Below are 21,430 nucleotides of genomic sequence, written 5' to 3' on the forward strand. Positions count from 1 at the left end.
GCTAGAGAACATTGTCTTTGTTTAGGGCTACAGTGAAATCCATACTGTAGTAGTGATAGGTCCTCCTCATCCTTCCTCCCCTGTATTTGGTATATTTTTTCCTTACCTTTTTAGATAAGGGAATCCTACCCTGCATCATGCCCCCTGCATAGGGGTAAGTCTTCTTGGCCTTGCTGGTCTTCATCAGTTAACAACTTTTAAACATTGCCTGGATAGTCTCAACTGTCTTACGTCTTATCTGCACAGAGTAGATAAAATATAAAATAGGACAAAAAGATAAAATACCCAAAGACGGGTAGTAGAAAGCATAGCTTAGGCCATGGATGAAGTATCTTATCAAGGCATGATGTGCTTTTAATAGTTTCTGTTAGTAATAGTATAAACCAAGTAAACGTTAAGAGTTTGGTAGCGGGGGGAATGTTTTAAAAGAGATATTTATTGTTGGGGATGGGAGTGGCATGTCACCATAAAGAAAAGCCATGTGGCCCATTCCTCATCTGATTTTCCTTCCAGTAGAATCCCATACCCTACTAATTGAGTAAAGTATATCAAAGACTGATGTGATTTTATACTTGCAATTGCCTTTATTCACATGGTGTGTTCACTCATTTAGGAATCTGGAAACTCTTCAGGACCTTCACCTGGTGCTAAGTTTTCCCACATTTTACAAAAGGATGCCTTTCTAGTATTCAGGTCATTGTGTAAACTGTCAATGAAACCACTATCGGATGGACCACCGGATCCAAAGTAAGTCCTCAGCTCTTCTGCCTGACTGATGCAGGTTTTGAAGCTTGAACCTTCTTGTGTCTTTGGGGTTTCTTTTTTCCTCTTTGTCTTTTAGGACCTTCAAAATTATTTTTTAGGGTTATTTTACTTAAAAAGGAATTAAAAAACAGTGAGTGTCAAAATTTAGTTGGAGTAGATGCCTTGCACTATTTCTGAAAGCACACGAACAGCAATATAGAATTGTGTCTGGTTCATTGTAGGTGCTCAGCAGGGATTGAATGACTGAGTGAATTATTTTTACAGTATAGTAAGTAACACTGGAAGTAATGTAGCCCTTTACATGTATCCTTATGCTAGGCATCTGAAAGCTGCCAGTTGAAAAGTAATAAAACCTAAGAGAAATAAATCTTAAAAGTCAGAATGTAAGATAATAACACACTTATTAAGGTCTGAAAAAATGCCATAAGATAATAGTCTCCTGTGGGGAGCAGGAAATACTTTAAGATAGGAGTCACTTGTCTGATTCTCATCATATATATTAAACAGTAGAGAAGTGCCATTTTTCTAAGTCATAAATTGGCAAATGTCTTTCCATTTAGATGATTCCAATGCAACTGATTCCTGCTGAAGATTGAGTTTGAAAGTTGCTAGAGAGCTCTGCTCCTCTGATGTTGCAACATGATGTGTTATATAGAACATCAGTTTTAGGAGAACTTTCTGGAATAAGAGCTTGGAGAAGGCCTGAGTGATTTTTAGAAAGGCATATTGAAATAGGGGGAAGTACATTTTAAAATTCATTTTAAAACTCTTATTTCAGTTTCTAGATGTCAACTGGGAAGAGGACTGGAGACAGTTATAATAAAAACTTAATTTAATTAATATAAATTATCCTCCTACATGGTGGGCTTAAATCAAATACTAGGAAATTTTGTTGGACCATAAAAAAAACCTTCTTGACCACCAGAGTCATTAAATACTGGAACTGAATTTTGAAAGATATCAGATTTGCCACCCCTAAAACTGTTCTTTTTCCAGAATATATGATTTTCTGTCTTGAATGGTATTTTTCCAAAATTAATGATCTCTTATATATAGTTACATAATTTTCTTTTTTGTGTTTGCTTCTCTTTATATTTTGTGGCCTTTCTAAGATGATGATCCAGGAATTGTTCTTTAAGCTGGAATCATATTAATAATTTGAAACTACCCCATGAAAAACTACAAACCTGTAATTTCCAGCTTCTTTTGCCTGTCAGAAGTATACTTGTGTTGTAAGACAGTGATTTGCTCATTTCTTCATTGATAGATATCTTATACTTAGTAGATACTTAATGTTTAGTACATGAATAAAATCCATTGATTATTTTGATCCATGCTAACAAGGCATTCTGTTAGATGCTGGGAATACAACTGGTAAAACATTAAAACTCCTGTGTTAGAGAATGGTAAGCTACAGGATTTAGTTACCGTTGGAATTGAGCGAAAAGGGTGATAAATGTGAGCTAGACTAGGAAATAGCAGTAGTGGATAAGCCTGGGAAAGCTCGGCATCAATACCTGGCCCACTCTGTATTTTCCTGTAGCTATTCAGTCTTAGCTCTCACTGTTTCTAACTTGATTAATCTACTTTTTGGCAGAGTGGTTGGTTTTGGTTTTGGTAATACTATATTTGCTGTACATACAGATTCTTAGATTGAGAGGCATAGGCAGGCCATCTTGGAAACATGACTATGTATTACTGAGCTGTGATATTACTGGTTCCAGTTTCATTTCAAAGATGGCAGTATTTTTTGTGATTCCTATTTGCATAAAATTAAATATTCCCTGTTAGTTTTAGGTCCTTGAGTCACTTGACACTTTAACCATAAAATTTTTAAGGTAGAAATCAAGAGCAATTAAGTTTACTATATGGTGGAAATGTGACTGAGTACAATTTGGAATAAATAAACATAAGAACCATCTGCTGAGCATTTAAATGTGTCCTGTATTTGCAAAGTTGCCAAGGATGAATCACTCAATCTCCTTGGTCTATTGGACTTAAAAAACCTGTTTCAATGGGAGAAAAATTGTATTTGTGAAATCCTGATAATTAAAATTCTAGATATTGATCAGAAAAATAAATTTTTAAATTTAAACTTACATGTATTTTTCAGCTTTTCATTATAAAAATATTTATTAATAGAGTGAATGGGTAAGCTACTAAGAGGTACAAGTATTCTAAAAGCCTCTTTTTTTTTTTTTAAGTTTAAATGGTTACTGAAAAAGTAAGCTTTAAATAATGCTTTGTTAATGCCCTAATAGTGTTTTTTTATTATTGTTCAGGATTTTTGAGTAGCATAACTTGAAAAAAAGTACTTTGGAACCTATTTATACTAAATTTGGCCCTTCATCTGAGAAGTTCACAATGATTTCTAAAGAGTGAAATACATTTGTTAAAGAAGAGAACAAGGCATAAATCTTTTCTTGTTCAAAGGAACAGTAAGCTGATGTTAGATATGTGTGAATGGTTGTTTTCCCGTTTAAAAAGTTCTTGAAGTTATGTGGTAGAAGAGAACACCAGTGGAACTACCTATTGCTAGTGGCTAAACTTATCTGTGTACTTTTCTTTTTTTATGCTGTAGAGTTTTCTCTCTTTCCATGTAAGGTTTATGAAATTACGTGGTATAGGAAATATCTTCAGAACAACCTGTTGTCACCATGATGCTAAACTTCTCCACATACTGTGCCTTCTTTTTTGCATTTTAGGTCTCATGAGTTACGATCCAAGATTCTTTCACTGCAGTTACTTCTATCCATTCTGCAGAATGCAGGACCTATTTTCAGGACAAATGAGATGTTTATTAATGCTATAAAGCAGTATCTGTGTGTTGCACTCTCAAAAAATGGAGTTTCATCTGTCCCAGAGGTTTTTGAGCTTTCTCTTTCCATATTTCTTACTTTGTTGTCAAACTTCAAGACACATCTGAAGATGCAGATTGAGGTATGTTCTGCATTTGGGCATTGTTGGATATTTCATTTGTTTCATGTTAAATCATATTTTAACACACTGGGAAGTTTAGAACGTGAAATAATATTTGTGTACTGTTGTGTTAACATTTGCCTACAAAATGCTGAGCACTCAGTAAGCACTAAGAATGCCAAATCAAATTAAGACATAGCTCCTGCCTTCACGGAGTTTATAGTAGTTCCACGAATGATTTTAATTGTCTTGAATTAATTTGGTCCTCACAATAACTTTCCTATTGTATGTATGGTACGTAATAGTGAATTTGGTTATCTTGAAAGGAAGTTCTAAATAAATACTTTGTCTACGTGGTTTTAAGCTATTTAAATTTTTAGTACTTTAAAGAGGTGATCATGAAGAATTATATTTTAGGGGTTATATTTAGGAGATTTGAAATTTTAACTTTTGTATTTTTTCCCCAATGTACTTATTATATTCCTCAAGTTTTCTCTCAACATCTTTGAAACTAGAATAACAGTTACATCATTCTAAAATATTTCCAGAGACTTAGCAAAATGAAACTAGGGAATGTTTCCAACCATGACATGTATTATGCAAGTGTACCAATTCATGGTCTTTTTTTCACACCTTCATATAATTCTGTATATAAAAACAGTACTTTATGTTTTACCTATTTAATGGGTTTCTTTTTACAATTTGTCCTTTGTGGAAATATTGTTTTGATTGGGACATGATATATTTTAGAAACACTTTTCTGCTACGCAACTTGTACCTTCATGTTTTGTTTGATATGGTATGCAGGTTACATTTTAATTTTTAATCCTGACTCAAAACTAATAATTTATTAGCTCACAGGAAGGATAAATTATTTTCCCAGAGTTTTGATATCTCCTTTATTGTAAATGTTCTGTAGTATCAAAATTCATGTAGAACATTATTATAGGAATGAGACAGAATAAAGCTTTGGTATTTAAAGTAAAAATTTTTTAATTTGGGTCCTATTTTTGGACAGGAAGCAGTTTCTGGTACATTTTTGTTGCAAAGTTTTTGAAGTTTGCCGTATATGTATTAAAATAATACAAGGCAAAACTAGAAAGTTACTACTTTTAGATAGTTTTTTCTCATTATCTTCAGGAACTACAAATAAGAGACTTTAAAATAAAAACTTGTGGAGCTTTTGCTTCTGTAGCAAACCAAAAGTATTTCATTTGATGATGAGGCATTTAAATTGACATTAGAGAATTTTGGAAGACTTTTGTGCATTCAATTACTACTACTCTGAGATGACTACTTTACTATTTAGATGACTGTGTGAAGTATAAATTCTTATGGAACCAGGTACCATAAAGCTCATTTAAGTTGTGATTACTGTTTCTATAAAGTAAATTTGATATAAAAAAATTTGTGTAGGCATGAATTTAAAGGGAAATTCTTACAGAAATTTCCTATCTGTTCATAGATGGTAGATTCTCATTACAACTATTATAGTAATAGTCTGTTGTTGCTGTTTTTTGTTAAGTGATCAGGTTTATTTCACTCTCGATTGTCCCCTGTGGGGAGAATATGAAGATAAAACAAGATAAATATAGATATGCGTTTGAGAGTACTGAACATATTCAAATACAGGATGAACTGTGTTCCAATTGGAGAAAAGCCAACATAAGACAACCTAAATTTGCAAAACAGAATTGAGATGGTTGTTACATGAAGATTTATTTTATGAGAATATTCACTTCAGAGTTTTTATAATATGATTTTTCCTTGGGTAGTCACTTACATATCTATTTCAAAAAGTACAGTTTATACACACTTTTTCAAGACAATATCTATTATGTGAAGACAAAGTACTTCTGTTATTTTACATGTTATTTCATGATAGGTGCTCTGTAAATCTATAGAATTTGTTTTTTAGACCCCCTGTTGATTGACATGCTGTCTTAAATTACTCTGATAGTCTTTTGATTATTAGTGCAGTTCAATAACCTATGCTGCTGCTGCTGCTAAGTTGCTTCAGTCATATCCGACTCTGTGCGACACCATAGATGGCAGCCCACCAGGCTTCCCCATCCCTGGGATTCTCCAGGCAAGAACACTGGAGTGGGTTGCCATTTCCTTCTCCAATGCATGAAAATGAAAAGTGAAACTGAAGTCAGTCAGTTGTGGCCAACTCTTCGTGACCCCATGGACTGCAGCCTACCAGGCTCCTCCTCCCTCCATGGGATTTTCCAGGCAAGAGTACTGGAGTGGGTCGCCATTGCCTTCTCCATCAATAACCCATAGATAATAGCTAAAGACTTTTTCCTCCTGTTTCTCCAAATTTGTGTTTTTTATTTATCCCAGAAATGAGAGAGATTCACACTGATTCGCAGCACCATTAGAGCTTCTCATCTCCATGGTGTACTTACTCCAGACGAAATATCCAACAGTTCCATTTCTTAAATAATTAGGTCCAAACAACTAAACAATTGTTTTTCTGAGCAATGAAGTCTGCATTAAATTGAAGAAAGTAGAGAAAACCACTAGCCCATTGAGGTATGACCTAAATCAAATACCTTACGATTATACAGTGGAAGTGACAAATAGATTCAAGTGATTAGATCTGACAGTCTGCCTGAAGAACTATGGACTGAGGTTCCTGACATTGTACAGGAGGCAGTGATCAAAACCATCTCCAAGAAAAAGAAATGCGAAAAGGGAAAATGATTGTCTGAGGAGGCCTTACAGATAGCTGTGAAAAGAAGAGAAGATAAAGGCAAAGGAGAAAAGGAAAGATATACCCATTTGAATGCAGAGTTCCCAAGAATAGCAAGGAGAGATAAGAAAGCCTTCCTCAGTGATCAGTGTAAAGAAATAGAGGAAAACAACAGAATGGGAAAGACTAGAGATCTCTTCAAGAAAATTAGAGCAAGGGAACATTTCATGCAAAGATGAGCACAATAAAGGACCAAAATGGTATGTACATAACAGAAGCAGAAGATATTAAGAAGAGCTGGTAGGAATACACAGGAGAACTATACAAAAAAGATCTTCACAACCCAGATAATCACAATGGTGTGATCACCAACCTAGAGCCAGACATCCTGGAATGCAAAGTCAAGTGGGCCTTAGGAAGCATCACTACGAACAAAGCTAGTGGAGGTGATGGAATTCCAGTTGAGCTATTTCAAATCCTAAAAGATGATGCTGTGAAAGTGCTGCACTCAGTATGCTAGCAAATTTAGAAAACTCAGCAGTGGCCAGAGGACTGGAAAAGGTCAGTTTTCATTCCAGTCCCAAAGAAAGGCAGTGCCAAAGAATGCTTGAACCGCACAGTTGCACTCATCTCACATGCTAGTAAAGTAATGCTCAAAATTCTCCAAGCCAGGCTTCAGCAATATGTGAACTATGAACTTCCAGATGTTCAAGCTGGATTTAGAAAAGGCAGAGGAACCAGAGATCAAATTGCCAGCATCCGTTGGATCATCAAAAAAACAAAAGAGTTCAAGAAAAACACCTGCTTTATTGACTGTGCCAAAGTCTTTGACTGTGTGGATCACAGTACACTGTAGAAAATTCTGAAAGAGATGGGAATACCACACCGCCTGACCTTCCTCCTGAGAAATCTGTATGCAGGTCAGGAAGCAACAGTTGGAACCGGAATGGAACAACAGACTAGTTCGACAATGGAACGGAGTATGTCAAGGCTGTATATTGTCACCCTGCTTATTTAACTTATATACGGAGTACATCATGAGAAACGCTGGGCTGGATGAAACATGAGCTGGAATCAACATTGCTGTGCGAAATATCAATAACCTCAGATATGCAGATGACACCATCCTTATGGCAGAAAGCGAAGAAGAACTAAAGAGCCTCTTGATGAAAGGGAAGTACTTTCATTTGAAAGAGGTGAGTTAAAAAGTTGGCTTAAAACTCAGCATTCAGAAAACTAAGATCATGGCATCTGGTCCCACCACTTCATGGCAAATAGATAGGGAAACAGGGACAGACTTTATTTTTCTGGGCTCCAAAATCACTGCACATGATGACTGCAGCCATGAAATTAAAAGACACTTGTTCCTTGGAAGAAAAGTTATGACCAACCTAGACAGCACATTAAAAAGCAGAGACATTCCTTTGCCAACAAAGGTCCGTCCAGTCAAGGCTATGGTTTTTCCAGTGGTCGTGTATGGATATGAGAGTTGGACCATAAAGAAAGCTGAACACCAAAGATTTGGTGCTTTTGAACTGTGGTGTTGGAGAAGACTCTTGAGAGTCCCTTGGACTGCAAGGAGATCCAACCAGTCCATCCTAAAGGAGATCAGTCCTGAATATTCATTGGAAGGACTAATGCTGAAGCTGAAGCTCCAATACTTTGGCCACCTGATGGGAAGAACTGACTCATTTGAAAAGACCCTGATGCTGGGAAAGATTGAAGGCAGGAGGAGAAGGGGACGACAGAGGATGAGATGGTTGGATGGCATCACTGACTCAATGGACATGAGTTTGAGTAAACTCTGGGAGTTGGTGCTGGACAGGGAGGCCTGGCGTGCTGCAGTCCATGGGGTCACAAAAAGTCAGACAGGACTGAGCCACTGAACTGAACTGAAGTCTGCATTTGGGGGCAGGGTAGGAAGCACACATAAATTGAAAGAAAAAATGTTTTGTGTCATTGTTAAATAGTTAGCGGTTACTGACTACTGGAATGTATCAGCCTAGAGGACACTGCACAACTTCTTAGACCTTGAAATCAAATTGGACACTGCCACCCTCATTTCTTCCTTTGATTTTCATGCACTACCTGCTTCTTCTCATAGCAACCACTAAACCCCAGGTTTGCGAAAATGATGATGTCATTGAAAGGAATGTAGTGTGATCTAATTGATGATGAATCTGTGAACAGTATTTTGAGGTATCCACAGATACTTAGAGGGACTGTTTTATTTCCCTCTGAATTTTCCCTCAGAATTTCTCGTGGCATCCCTCTTGAGTTTGCTGCAACATTCTGGGGCGCCTTGGTGCAGTATTTGGGAACTGTGGCTGCAAATATGCATTGAAGGCCTACAGTATTTGCCATGCAGTGTAGACACAATGCTTAGCAAGAATGACTTATATCTACCCTCTGAGAGCTTACAGTCTTACAGGAAATACTGACATTGGGCAAGTCAGAAATATGTTCAATTTTGTGAAAGAAAAGCTCATTACAAGGGTATATCACCTGTTTTGGGAGGAGAAGATGTTAGTAGTCCTCAATTATAAATATGAATTTTTGGATTCATAATAGCATGTGCCATAAAAGTTATTATGTTGTTCTAGGTTTTCTTTATCACTCATCACCTCTTAAGTTACAGTTACTTTTCCAAAATAAATATGAGTCTGAAAATTCTTAGCTCTTAAATTGAAATTAATTAGGTTAACTAAACCCTTTGTGCTGGACATTAGTTGATGTAAAGAATAGTTAGAAATAGTTTTGTAGTTTTCAGACAGAGATTTCCACTTGTGTAAATAATTATAAAAATATAACAGTATATGAGAATTAGATCCTTTTTATTATGTAGATTATAACATTAGTTACTTTAAAATCTAGGAACCCTCAGGCTGGCCCAGTACTATAATGTCTGAAAAAAATGTAACTGATGAATAGAATATAGTTTATGGTCTATGGGGGATTAAAAAATGAAATAGGAGTTTTATTAATTTTGTAAATATATTTAAGAAGTAATCTCCCAGAACTCCAGGTTTTTGCAGATTTCATTTGTAGTGACTGTGATAACAAAATACGGTGAAGTACAGTTCTTTTATTGCAAAGGCCAGTGGAAGTGACCAACTCACGTTACTGAAGTCCTGACACTTCAGAAACAACTCTAAAGGAGTTGAACCCCAGGACCCTGGGTCCTGATCTTTGCTTTACAACTAAGGGACATTTACAAAGTGATCACATATATGAATTATAAACAATATTTTAAGTAGAGGTTTTTCCCTAATCCCAGGTGTTCTTTAAAGAAATTTTCCTATACATTTTGGAGACCTCCACCAGCTCATTTGACCACAAATGGATGGTTATTCAGACATTAACAAGGATTTGTGCAGGTATTTGAAATTACCCTTCTTTATTATCTCTTTCTTACTGTGAGATATTTAAAAGGCCATATTCTAGATGCCTTTTGTTAAAATTAACATACTACTCTGTTACAGATGCTCAGAGTGTAGTGGATATATATGTAAACTATGATTGTGACTTAAATGCAGCAAACATATTTGAACGACTAGTAAACGATCTGTCAAAAATTGCCCAAGGACGAGGCAGTCAAGAACTTGGTATGAGTAATGTTCAGGTAAGAACTTGAAAAACATTTTCAAACTGGAACTTTGCCAAGGAAGAGCTGCTTGTTTTCTTTAAAAGATTTGTTGTTGTTTTAATTGCTTTTATGAATTCTTTTGTAGGAACTGAGCCTAAGGAAAAAAGGCTTAGAATGCTTAGTGTCAATTTTGAAGTGCATGGTTGAATGGAGCAAGGATCAGTATGTGAATCCCAACTCACAGACAACCCTTGGTAAGCTGACATTTGAACCTACTTTTTCGTCATTTAAGTAAGTAATACTGTGGAGGATGGTTGCAGATGCCACTGAAACAGTTTCATGACACATTTCCCATTTAGCTGATGAAGCAGAGTTCTCTGTGAGTTAAATAACAAAACTTAAAATTATGAATTTCCCAACTTAGTTATCCAGTCTTTTTTCTTTCTAAATCTTCCAAAGATATTTTGAATATCATATTAAAGTGAATCACATTTATGCAGTTTTGTTGAAGTTAGTTGAAAGTTAAGTTGTTCAGTCGTGTCTGACTCTTTGCGACCCCATGGACTGTAGCCCACCAGGCTCCTCCATCCATGGGATTCTCCAGGCAAGAATACTGGAGTGGGTTGCCATTTCCTTCTCCAGAGGATCTTCCTGACCCAGGGATTGAACCCAGGTCTCCCGCATTAGAGGCAGATGTTTTAACCTCTGAGCCACCAGGGAAGCAATTTTGTTAGAGGATAATTTTAGAAGAAACAAAAACTGGAAATATTTTAAGAAGATTGACTTGTTCATTTGTGTTTGACATTTATCCTTACTCAGAGAAAAACTCATAGCTGCAGAATCATCTTGGTGTTATCTTAGTCAAGAGTGCTTTGAGGGGAAACTATTCCAAAACTGTTCCTTGAGCAGAGAGCAGAAACCCAGTGAATACTCAGCACTGTAGTTGTGAAAGGAACTGATGGTGCAAATTGTACACGTACTAATTGCAGTGTGTTGTAGTGTCAGTGTGTGTGATCTGTTACAGGACTTAATATGTTATTTGTATTAAATAATAGATATTAAGCAACATGAAAGTATCTTGCCTTATTTGAGAAATCTTTTTCCTTTGACAGAGTAATTTATTGAGGCAGTTTTTCTACTTACAGGTCAGGAAAAACCCTCAGAGCAAGAGACGAGTGAAATAAAACACCCAGAGACAATAAACAGATATGGAAGTTTAAATTCCCTGGAGTCAACGTCATCATCAGGAATAGGCAGCTACAGCACACAGATGTCTGGCACTGATAATCCGGAGCAGTTCGAAGTCCTCAAGCAACAAAAAGAAATAATAGAACAAGGGATAGACTTGTGAGTGTACAATTTTAAGGAGAAATGTTACTGAATGTTCCTCTGCCAGTTCTGTGCCGCCTTGTCCTGGGTTTCTTTACATCTCTAGATTATATTTAGCCCCTTCTTATTCCCACCCTTCAGTGAATAAAATGAGGCACAGTTCTCCCAGACCCAAGACTTCCAGTGACTCCTTAGTCCGTGCCCCTTGTTTGTTGGAGTCTAGCCCAGACAGACCCTTGTGATGCGCGTTAATTTTGTACCATGTTTTACGTGCTGTTGAACATCACCCGAGCAGTTTTGCTTTGTTCATTTAGCTCAGTTAAAGAATCCCCGATTGTATTCCCTAAGCAGGTGAGAACTCAAAAAATTTCAAGTATAGAATGTTTCCTGCCAGTGTTGCTCCTTTATAGGTTTCATATTTTCCTCACTTCAGTTACAGATGTGTTACTCTTATTAGTAATTTATTGTTACTGCTTGCATTTTTATATGTTGATAAGGTGATCACCTCCTTTTCAGACTTGAATACTGTATCAGACCTTGCTCTTGTGAAGTCAGTTTTCCTGCTAAGCTGTGTGCTATCAGCTCCTGGGCTGTTTTGGATCTAAATAGGCCCATACAACTTTCCTTCCTCTTATCACCCATCTCTTCTTTCAAAGAGATTCTCTAAGGAAAACTGAACTTGCTGGCCTTTCTCCATGAATCTCAATCCATCAATCTAAACTGTTAAATTCCCTTGTATGTTTACTTGACTTGCTCCTTCTACTGTAAAGCATTTCTTCCTGAATCTTAAGCAGCAGCTTTTGCTAAATGTTCAGGGATCCCTTTTCACTGTTAATGTAAAAGAAAAAAAGTTGATAAAATGTACACATACTCATTGTCATAAAACTATAAAATCTCAAAAGTAGCCTCAGAAACAGCCATCAATACTTCATTTATTCTAACTGTTCAGTCAGTATTTATTGAAGTCCCATCTGTTGCAGACATTATGCAAAGTGCTGGGAAACCTGATGAGTGAAACAATCCTTGTTTCTGGGGTCACAGGGTCTAGTATATGCAAACAGATGCTCATATCGAAATTTTGTAAGTCACTCAGCAAACATGTTTGGTACTTGGGACTGTTTACCAAGAACCATGATGGTTCAGTTCAGTTCAGTGGCTCAGTTGTGTCTGACTCTTTGCAACCCCATGGACAGCAGCACGCCAGGCCTCCCTGTCCATCACCCAACTCCTGAAGCCTACTCAAACTCATGTCCATTGAGTCGGTGATGCCATCCAACCATCTCATCCTCTGTCATCCCATTCTCCTCCTGCCCTCAATCTTTCCCAGCATCAGGGTCTTTTCAAATGAGTCAGCTCTTCCCATCAGGTGGCCACCAGGTATTGGAGTTTCACCTTCAACATCAGTCCTTCCAATGAACACCCAGGACTGAACTCCTTTAGAATGGGCTGGTTGGATCTCCTTGCAGTTGAAGGGACTCAAGAGTCTTCTTCAACACCACAGTTCAAAAGCATCAATTCTTTAGTGCTCAGCTTTCTTTATGGTCCAACTCTCATATCCATACATGACTACTGGAAAAACCATAGCCTTGACTAGACAGACCTTTGTTGGCAAAGTAATGTCTCTGCTTTTTATTATGCTGTCCAGGTTGGTCATAACTGTCTTTTCAAGGAGTAAGTGTCTTTTAATTATATGGCTGCAGTTACCATCTGCACTGATTTTGGAGCCCCAAAGAATAAAGTCAGCCAGTTTCCCCATCTTATTTGCCATGAAGTGATGGGACCAGATGCCATGATCTTCGTTTTCTGAATGTTGAGCTTTAAGCCAACTTTTTCACTTTCCTCTTTGACTTTCATCAAGAGGCTTTTTAGTTCTTCACTTTCTGCCATAAGGGTGGTATCATCTGCATATCTGAGGTTATCCTTATATTCGATATTACAGTCCAAGTATGGGCAAAATATATTTTCTGCTAGTACTGAGTGATGTCCATAGTGGAATGTGTACAGAGTTATGCCAAGGTAGGAAAATTCATTTTGAAGTATTAATACTCAGGAGCGAGGGAGCACTCACTGGGCCCCTGAGTGGACATGTCCCCTGCCTCCAGTTCTCCTCCTAGCCACTGTGCTTGCGTTCTGCTTCACACTTCAGTGAGCACAGTGTGCTCGCAAGGTACTCTTCCTCAGCTCTTCCTTTCATGACACCACTCTGTCTGGTCCCTCCTGCCTGCTGACCATGCCATCTCAGTCTTGGTATGGGCTCTTCATCCAGACCACATGTCTTAACATTTCCAGTGTCTGTCCCTTATGACTTCCACTACTGTGTGCTAACATCTCACAACCCTCAAGTGTTATTTTCCCATAGAAATTCTACTGAACTCCAGACTCTTCTCTAATTGCCCATTGGACATCTCTCCCCTGGACACTGCATAACTTCTCACACTCGGCATGTCCATAACCATATTTATCAGTCTCCATAATCAACTCCCCAGTACAACCCAAAGCAAATGACAAAAACAAAACCCTATTGTTTCCCATTCAGAGTAGTAACCCCAGCATGTTAGTAAGTTATGAGCTAGAATCGCAGGAGTTACCTTAGATTTCCTCAGTTGATCTGATTTTTCACTAAATCCAGTTGATTCTACTTCCAGAATATTTCTGCAGTTTATTGTCTTTATCTCCCCACAGTTGTTTTCTCAGGTCATGCCATCACCATTTCATGCCTTGAGTAGTAAACTGTTTTAGTTGGCTTGCCTTTCGTTGGTCTTCTTTATTCTCTCATGTTTTCTTACACTTAGCTGGAGTCATCTTTCTTTGAATGAAATCTGCTTCTGTTTCCCTCCTCTCTCCCTCTTACAGAGGATAAAGCCACAGCTTTTTCTAATAGCACATAATACCCTCATGATTTAAATCTTCTGGTCTCTTAGGTACTTCTTCATCTCACCTGATTTTTCCAACAATGCAGAGCTGTTTAATATCATGCTGTTTTATGCTTTTGTGTATTTGTATGACCTCTTCCTCTCTAGCATGATTTTTCTGACTGTTCGTAAGAGTTGTAAGCATTCATCAAAGCTCAGCTCCACAGTTGCCTTCCCAGGAACTCGATCACGGTCATCTCTCTTAGCCAGTCACCTCCTCTGCTATACTGTCTTCTCAGTTATATGTTATTTGTTGCATTTTCACTGTTAACATGTTTTCTTAATTTATAAAAATTTTAAAATAATTTTTACTATTACAATTAAATTTTTTTCCCTCAGAGTGAGAGCTTCTCAAGAGCAGAGGTTGTGTTTATCTCTGGGAAGAATGCTTGATTTTGATTTATGTATGTGACAGCAGTTTAATTAGGAATTGATAGGGGCGTGTTGGTAGGACAAGCAGGGGAGGACATTTCAGACAGAATGGCACTGTCAGAGGGACAGGAGGACGTTTGAGGACTGTGGTTAGCGCAGCAGGAGGTGACATGAGAGCATTGAGTTGGATCCAGATTACAGTTCAGTTCAGTCGCTCAGTCGTGTCCGACTCTTTGTGACCCCATGAACTGCAGCACGCCAGGCCTCCCTGTCCATCACCATCTCCCGGAGTTCACTCAGACTCACGTCCATCGAATCCGTGATGCCATCCAGCCATCTCATCCTCAGTCGTCCCCTTCTCCTCCTGCCCCCAATCCCTCCCAGCATCAAAGTCTTTTTCCAGTGAGTCAACTCTTCGCATGAGGTGGCCAAAGTACTGGAGCTTCAGCTTTAGCATCATTCCCACCAAAGAAATCCCAGGGTTGATCTCCTTCAGAATGGACTGGTTGGATCTCCTTGCAGTCCAAGGGACTCTCAAAAGTCTTCTCCAACACCACAGTTCAAAAGCATCAATTCTTTGGCACTCAGCCTTCTTCTCAGTCCAACTCTCACATCCATACATGACCACAGGAAAAACCATAGCCTTGACTAGCCAGACCTTAGTCAGCAAAGTAACGTCTCTGCTTTTGAATATGCTATCTAGGTTGGTCATAACTTTTCTTCCAAGGAGTAAGTGACTTTTAATTTCATGGCTGCAGTCACCATCTGCAGTGATTTTGGAGCCCCCGAAAATAAAGTTTGACACTGTTTCCACTGTTTCCCCATCCATTCCCATGAAGTGATGGGCCTGGATGCCATGATCTTCGTTTTCTGAATGTTGAACTTTAAGACAACTTTTTCACTCTCCTCTTTCACTTTCATCAAGAGGCTTTTTAGCTCCTCTTCACTTTCTGCCATAAGGGTGGTGTCATCTGCATATCTGAGGTTATTGATATTTCTCCCAGCAATCTTGATTCCAGCTTGTGCTTCTTCCAGCCCAGTGTTTCTCATGATGTACTCTGCATATAAGTTAAATAAACAGGGTGACAATATATAGCCTTGATGTACTCCTTTTCCTATTTGGAACCAGTCTGTTGTTCCATGTCCAGTTCTAACTGTTGCTTCCTGACCTGCATACAGATTTCTCAAGAGGTAGGTTAGGTGGTCTGGTATTCCCATGTCTATCAGAATTTTCCACAGGTTATTGTGATCCACAGAGTCAAAGGCTTTGGCATAGTCAATAAAGCAGAAATAGATGTTTTTCTGGAACTCTCTTGCTTTTTCCATGATCCAGTGGATGTTGGCAATTTGATCTCTGGTTCCTCTGCCTTTTCTAAATCCAGCTTGAACATCAGGGAGTTCACGGTTCATGTATTGCTGAAGCCTGGCTTGGAGAATTTTGAGCATTACTTTACTAGCATGTGAGATGAGTGCAGTTGTGCAGTAGTTTGAGCATTCTTTGGCATTGCCTTTCTTTGGAATTGGAATGAAAACTGACCTTTACCGGTCCTGTGGCCGCTGCTGAGTTTTCCAAATTCGCTGGCATATTGAGTGCAGCACTTTCACAGCATCATCTTTCAGGATTTGAAACAGCTCAACTGAAATTCCATCACCTCCACTAGCTTTGTTCGTAGTGATGCTTTCTAAGGCCCACTTGACTTCACATTCCAAGATGTCTGGCTCTAGATTAGTGATCACATCATCATGATTATCTGGGTCGTGAAGATCTTTTTTGTACAGTTCTTTCGTGTATTCTTGCCACCTCTTCTTAATATCTTCTGTTTCTGTTAGGTCCATACCATTTCTGTCCTTTATTGTGCCCGTCTTTGCATGAAATGTTCCCTTGGTATCTCTAATTTTCTTGAAGAGATCTCTAGTCTTTCCCCATTCTGTTGTTTTCCTCTATTTCTTTGCATTGATCGCTGAAGAAGGCTTTCTTATCTTTTCTTGCTATTCTTTGGAACTCTGCATTCAGATGCTTATATCCAGATTACAGGGGCCTCTTTTCTCCGTGTAAAGGAGGTTTTGTCTTGTTCTCGGCGTTGGTATGCTATTGCAGGATTTTAAGCCAGATGTCCAGCAGTGACAGATTTCTGTTTTCAACACATGGCTTTGCCAGCAGCTATAAGAAATTATTGGAATGTGAGCAAAACACAAGATAGGGAGACCAGTTAGGAACTCTTGTAATACCCAGTTGATGGGGCCCCAAACTAATTATTAGACCAATGAAGGGAGAAAGGAAATGATTTAGAAACAGAGAGGTGACACTTGACTTAGATATTAAGCCATGAAGGAGAATTCTCCAGTGACTGGAGCACAAGGGCATGTGGAGGAAGTAAGACTCTGCAAATGCTTTTTGTTTAGGGAATGAGAAGGAGGTGCATGGAGGTGGATGAGAGAGGAACAAGCTGTATGTAGGAAGGTTTTTTGTATGTCTGTCTAATCAGTGTGAAGTATATTTTGAAAACACTGGGTGTATAAATTTTTTTTTATAAAGGAAATAACGCCATCAGGTTATAGTTAAAACAGTCACCAAAATTCCAGTTGTGTGTTTTAAAAGCAGGAAACTTAGAATTAATCATTGAAGAAAAGGAAAATGAGCCAAGATTTCCTGAGCACTTGCTGCTGCTAAAGTCGCTTCAGTCGTGTCCGACTCTGTGCAACCCCAGAGACGGCAGCCCACCAGGCTCTGCTGTCCCTGGGATTCTCAAGGCAAGAACACTGGAGTGGGTTGCCTGCCTTCTCTTTTGCGTGAAAGTGAAGTTGCTCAGCTGTGTCCGACTCCTTAGTGACCCCATGGACTGCAGCCCACCAGGCTCCTTTGTCCATGGGATTTTCTAGGCAAGAGTACTGGAGTGGGGTGCCATTGCCTTCTCCATGAGCACTTAGGGAGACTCTATATTAAAAGCATGAGATATTTAGTATTCATATCCTTACTCAGAGTTCATCTACTGACGGGCCTTATCTCACATAACGTGAAATGATCTGTATCAATGATAAAGATTGCCCTCCATTTGAGATTCTTGTCTAAGAAGAAAAAATAAAACTTTGTATAATGTATTATTTTTTGTGCATTTGTTCATTGATTGTTTTAAGTAAAGCGCTGGAAAGCTAGTTTACTGTAGTTTTAGATCTTTTCAGGGAATATGAATGGTTTTCTGTTTCTAATGTTCCTTTTAACTTTAACATCATCCAGATTTACTAAGAAACCAAAGAGAGGAATCCAGTACCTCCAAGAACAAGGGATGCTTGGCACCACCCCTGAAGACATTGCCCAGTTCTTACACCAAGAGGAAAGATTAGACTCAGTAAGAACATCATGTTACTTCATCCTAGCCTTTTTTATAGGATTTCTTTTTAAGTTAATAATGTGTTGCTGCCCCTTTCAAATGCCCTCCTAAGTATGTAAAAATAAGCCAACTGTTCTTAATTTTGCTTTTTAATTTTCTATACTCAAAAAATATCTTGATTTTTGTTTTTTAATGCATTTGGTATGTTTAACTTCACATTCAAAATAGTTAATTAACCCTGTGGTTACTGGACTAGTTAACTGTGGATCTTATGGACTTCTCTGCTTATTAAAAAATTGGGTGTATGGGAAATGTAACGTTCCACTAGGATATCAATTTCTGTCTTTTATTCTTCAGACTCAAGTTGGTGAATTCCTGGGAGATAATGATAAATTTAACAAAGAAGTCATGTATGCTTATGTGGACCAACATGACTTTTCAGGAAAAGATTTTGTGTCAGCCCTTCGTATGTTTCTGGAAGGATTCCGTCTTCCAGGGGAAGCTCAGAAAATTGATCGATTAATGGAAAAATTTGCTGCAAGATATCTAGAATGCAACCAAGGGTAAGCAGGATTCAGACTCAAATGTTTATTTATTGCTGGCTGTATCCAGACCCTCTTCTGGGAGCCTTGGGTGATCCATAACCCCGTGCCCCAGGGAACTTAGATTGTCTGCGACCTGGAAGTGATGAGACAGTTCCATAAAGTGTTATGAGATAGAACATAAATCTTGAGAGAGAAAATGAAAAGTGATATGGGGTTAGAGGTAAGTTATTTAAATGATGCATGTAAACAGTATAAGTTTATATCATGACACTTTTCTTTTTCCAGACAAACCCTTTTTGCTAGTGCGGATACTGCTTATGTTTTGGCTTATTCAATTATCATGCTGACCACAGATCTTCACAGTCCACAGGTATGGTATTAACCATAATTTTAAAATATCAGACATCCAAGAAATGTTTAAATTTCATTTGCTTCATAAAATTGTAATTCCTTCTTAAATATTAAGGAACTGTCACTTGATTTCTGATAGCCACTAATAAAAACATTATTTTTAAGGTTTCAGGTTTAGTTTCCAAAAACTTGGGAAAAATTATCTTTATAAATAAACCTATTTGCAAGAATTTAATGCTTCTTAGAGATGAGTTCCTAATGATACCTGTTGCTCATAAGAGAAGAAATAAACTATATACTTATTATTAAGCTGAGATGAACTGGACAAATTGTAAAGTTTGAGATTAAACTTTATAGGAATTTTTTGGAAATGTATTTTGAGATGTTTAAGGCAGGATTGATACAGAAAATATTGACCACATGTAAGATTTTAATCACTTAAAATTTGTCTTTGGTTTGCTACTGGCAGTATTGTAGAAGCAACTCTCTTCCAGGGCTTGCATTATATAGCATGACACTTTTTTCCATGGTTTTATAAAGCAGTCTACAGATAAAGACTTATTTGAATATTTTCATATCAAGAATTTTCTGTCAGGTTTTTCACTGTAAACCAAAAGTAACTTTACATTTACACTGCCTCCCTTTGTTTTTAGAAGGTCATGCTTATAACAGATTTTGTTCTGTTAATGAAGTATAATGTTAAATGCACCTGTGTCATATCTTGTTAATTTTCTTTTTTATTGTAGTTGATTTACAGTGTTGTGCCAGTCTCTGCTATACAGCAAAGTGACTGAGTTATACCCATGTGAAAGTGATAGTTGCTCGGTCGTGTCTGGCTCTTTGCAGCCCCGTGGACTTTAGCCCTCCAGGCTTCTCTGTCCATGGGATTCTCCGGGCAAGACTACTGGTGTGGGTTGCCATTCCCATCTCCAAGGGATCTTCCCTACCTAGGAATAGAACCCACATCTCCCACGTTGCAGGCAGATTCTTTATCATCTGAACCACCAGGGAAGCCCCAGTCATACACATAGACATTCTTTTTTTAATACTCTTATCGATTATGGTTTATCCTAGGATATTGAATATAATCCCCTGTTCTGTATAGTACAACCTTGTTGTTTATCCATCCTCTATATAATAGTTTACATCTGCTAATCACATACTCCCAGTTCTTCCTTCTTCCCTTCCTCGCTTCCCCTTGGCAACCACAAGTCTCTTCTCTAGGTCTGTTGAGTCTTTCTGTTTTGTAGATCAGTTCATTTGTGCCATGTTTTAGATTCCTCATACATTCTTATATATGTACGCTCTCGTGTAGGTTATTTTCTTCTAAAACTTCCTTGAATGTTCTTTCACAGTTTCCAGATTGTTAAAAATTTCTGGACACATACCAGTTAGGGAACATTCTCTTGAAATCAGTGTCATATCTTTGTGGCCCTGTTGCTGTCATTGGGCATGTGCCTGGAGTCCCACTCCAGCAGTGCTCACTGCCTCTGAGATGCTGCTCCGTGTCAGGCTGGTGTCCTTGCTCCCATTCAGCCTGCCGGCTCTCAGACAGCTTAGGAGTCCCTGTGAGGATAGGTGGCCTATTAGAAAATTGAACCCCATAATCAGGACCCCATGTAATTTATGATGCAGGACTAAATGAACTGTAACAAATGGTAGCTTTTTTTTTAAATAACACAAGTAACTTTAAAGAATTTTCTTAAAACTAATTCTCCGCATTCTTAATTGTTTTCAGAGTTAAAATACAAGTGAATTTCACAAGTCATTTATGTTCCTTTGCTAACTAGAACATTTATAGTTAGACTACCTTTGATATATAGTGTGAATCAGTTTTTAAATTTTGAGATATATTTAGAACATATTAAATTTTTTTGTTTATTCATTTTCATCAGTGGTAACAATTGGCTTGAAGAGGTTTAAGCATTAAAACTTAATTAGGCACAGCTTAATTTAAACACATGAAAATAAACGTCAAGAGTAAAGTGTTCCATAAAAGATGAGCCGGAGAAGAAAAGTAGGATTATGTTTAACACTACTCCCAGAACCCTACTGTGGCAGAAATGTTCCATTTGAGCAATGTGTTTTTATTTTCTGTACCTGAAACTGATAGGTTCTCTTCTCTAACATGCTGGGAGCTCCTTCCCCTCCCTCCCAACCTAGATTCACAAATATATTTTATTGCTACTTCAGATTTTCTGCCAAGATTTGTTTTGTGTCTATCTCTGTCTCTCATTGGTATGATGTTAAAATATTGTACCATGTTGAGAATTTCCAGTGATGTTAATCTTCTTGTAGCCTCTTACTGGAAGCACTTATGTGGTCATTTATTTTTATGTCCCTGGGTCATTGTTTTTTTAGTACTCATTAGAAATTTAGGTGAAATGGCTTTCTTTTAATGTTTTTTAAGTGCCTTAACTCAAGTTTTTAAAGTTTTAGTATATTAGAGTGTTTTCCCTTGAGTAATAATGATTACATTTGAAAACTTTTATGGTAACATTTTTACTTTTTTGTAGGAAAACTGCTCCTTTCATCTTTTCTGTCATTCTAGAAAGAGTGTTTGCAGAGTAGTCAGAACAGGTGGTGCAGTGGTAAAGAACCCGTCTGCCAGTGTAGGAGTCGTA

At 37.8% G+C, this 21,430-nt stretch overlaps 1 protein-coding gene across 2 annotated transcripts in view; it reads left to right on the top strand.

The window, feature by feature from the left end:
• Positions 1-21,430, top strand: part of ARFGEF1 (ADP ribosylation factor guanine nucleotide exchange factor 1) — a 132,058-nt gene that overhangs the window by 69,841 nt on the left and 40,787 nt on the right. For both annotated transcript variants that reach the window (XR_001919147.1, XM_018058435.1), the window contains exons 9-17: positions 614-747; positions 3,471-3,705; positions 9,660-9,759; positions 9,865-10,004; positions 10,114-10,222; positions 11,114-11,315; positions 17,817-17,928; positions 18,268-18,473; positions 18,741-18,825. Coding sequence is in view for 1 of the 2 variants with exons in the window: in XM_018058435.1 (XP_017913924.1) it covers positions 614-747; positions 3,471-3,705; positions 9,660-9,759; positions 9,865-10,004; positions 10,114-10,222; positions 11,114-11,315; positions 17,817-17,928; positions 18,268-18,473; positions 18,741-18,825 (1,323 nt within the window). In the remaining variant the exon portion in view is untranslated. The remainder of the gene's footprint in view (positions 1-613; positions 748-3,470; positions 3,706-9,659; positions 9,760-9,864; positions 10,005-10,113; positions 10,223-11,113; positions 11,316-17,816; positions 17,929-18,267; positions 18,474-18,740; positions 18,826-21,430) is intronic.

Source organism: Capra hircus, chromosome 14, assembly GCF_001704415.2.
Source record: "Capra hircus breed San Clemente chromosome 14, ASM170441v1, whole genome shotgun sequence".
Lineage (NCBI taxonomy): Eukaryota > Metazoa > Chordata > Mammalia > Artiodactyla > Bovidae > Capra > Capra hircus.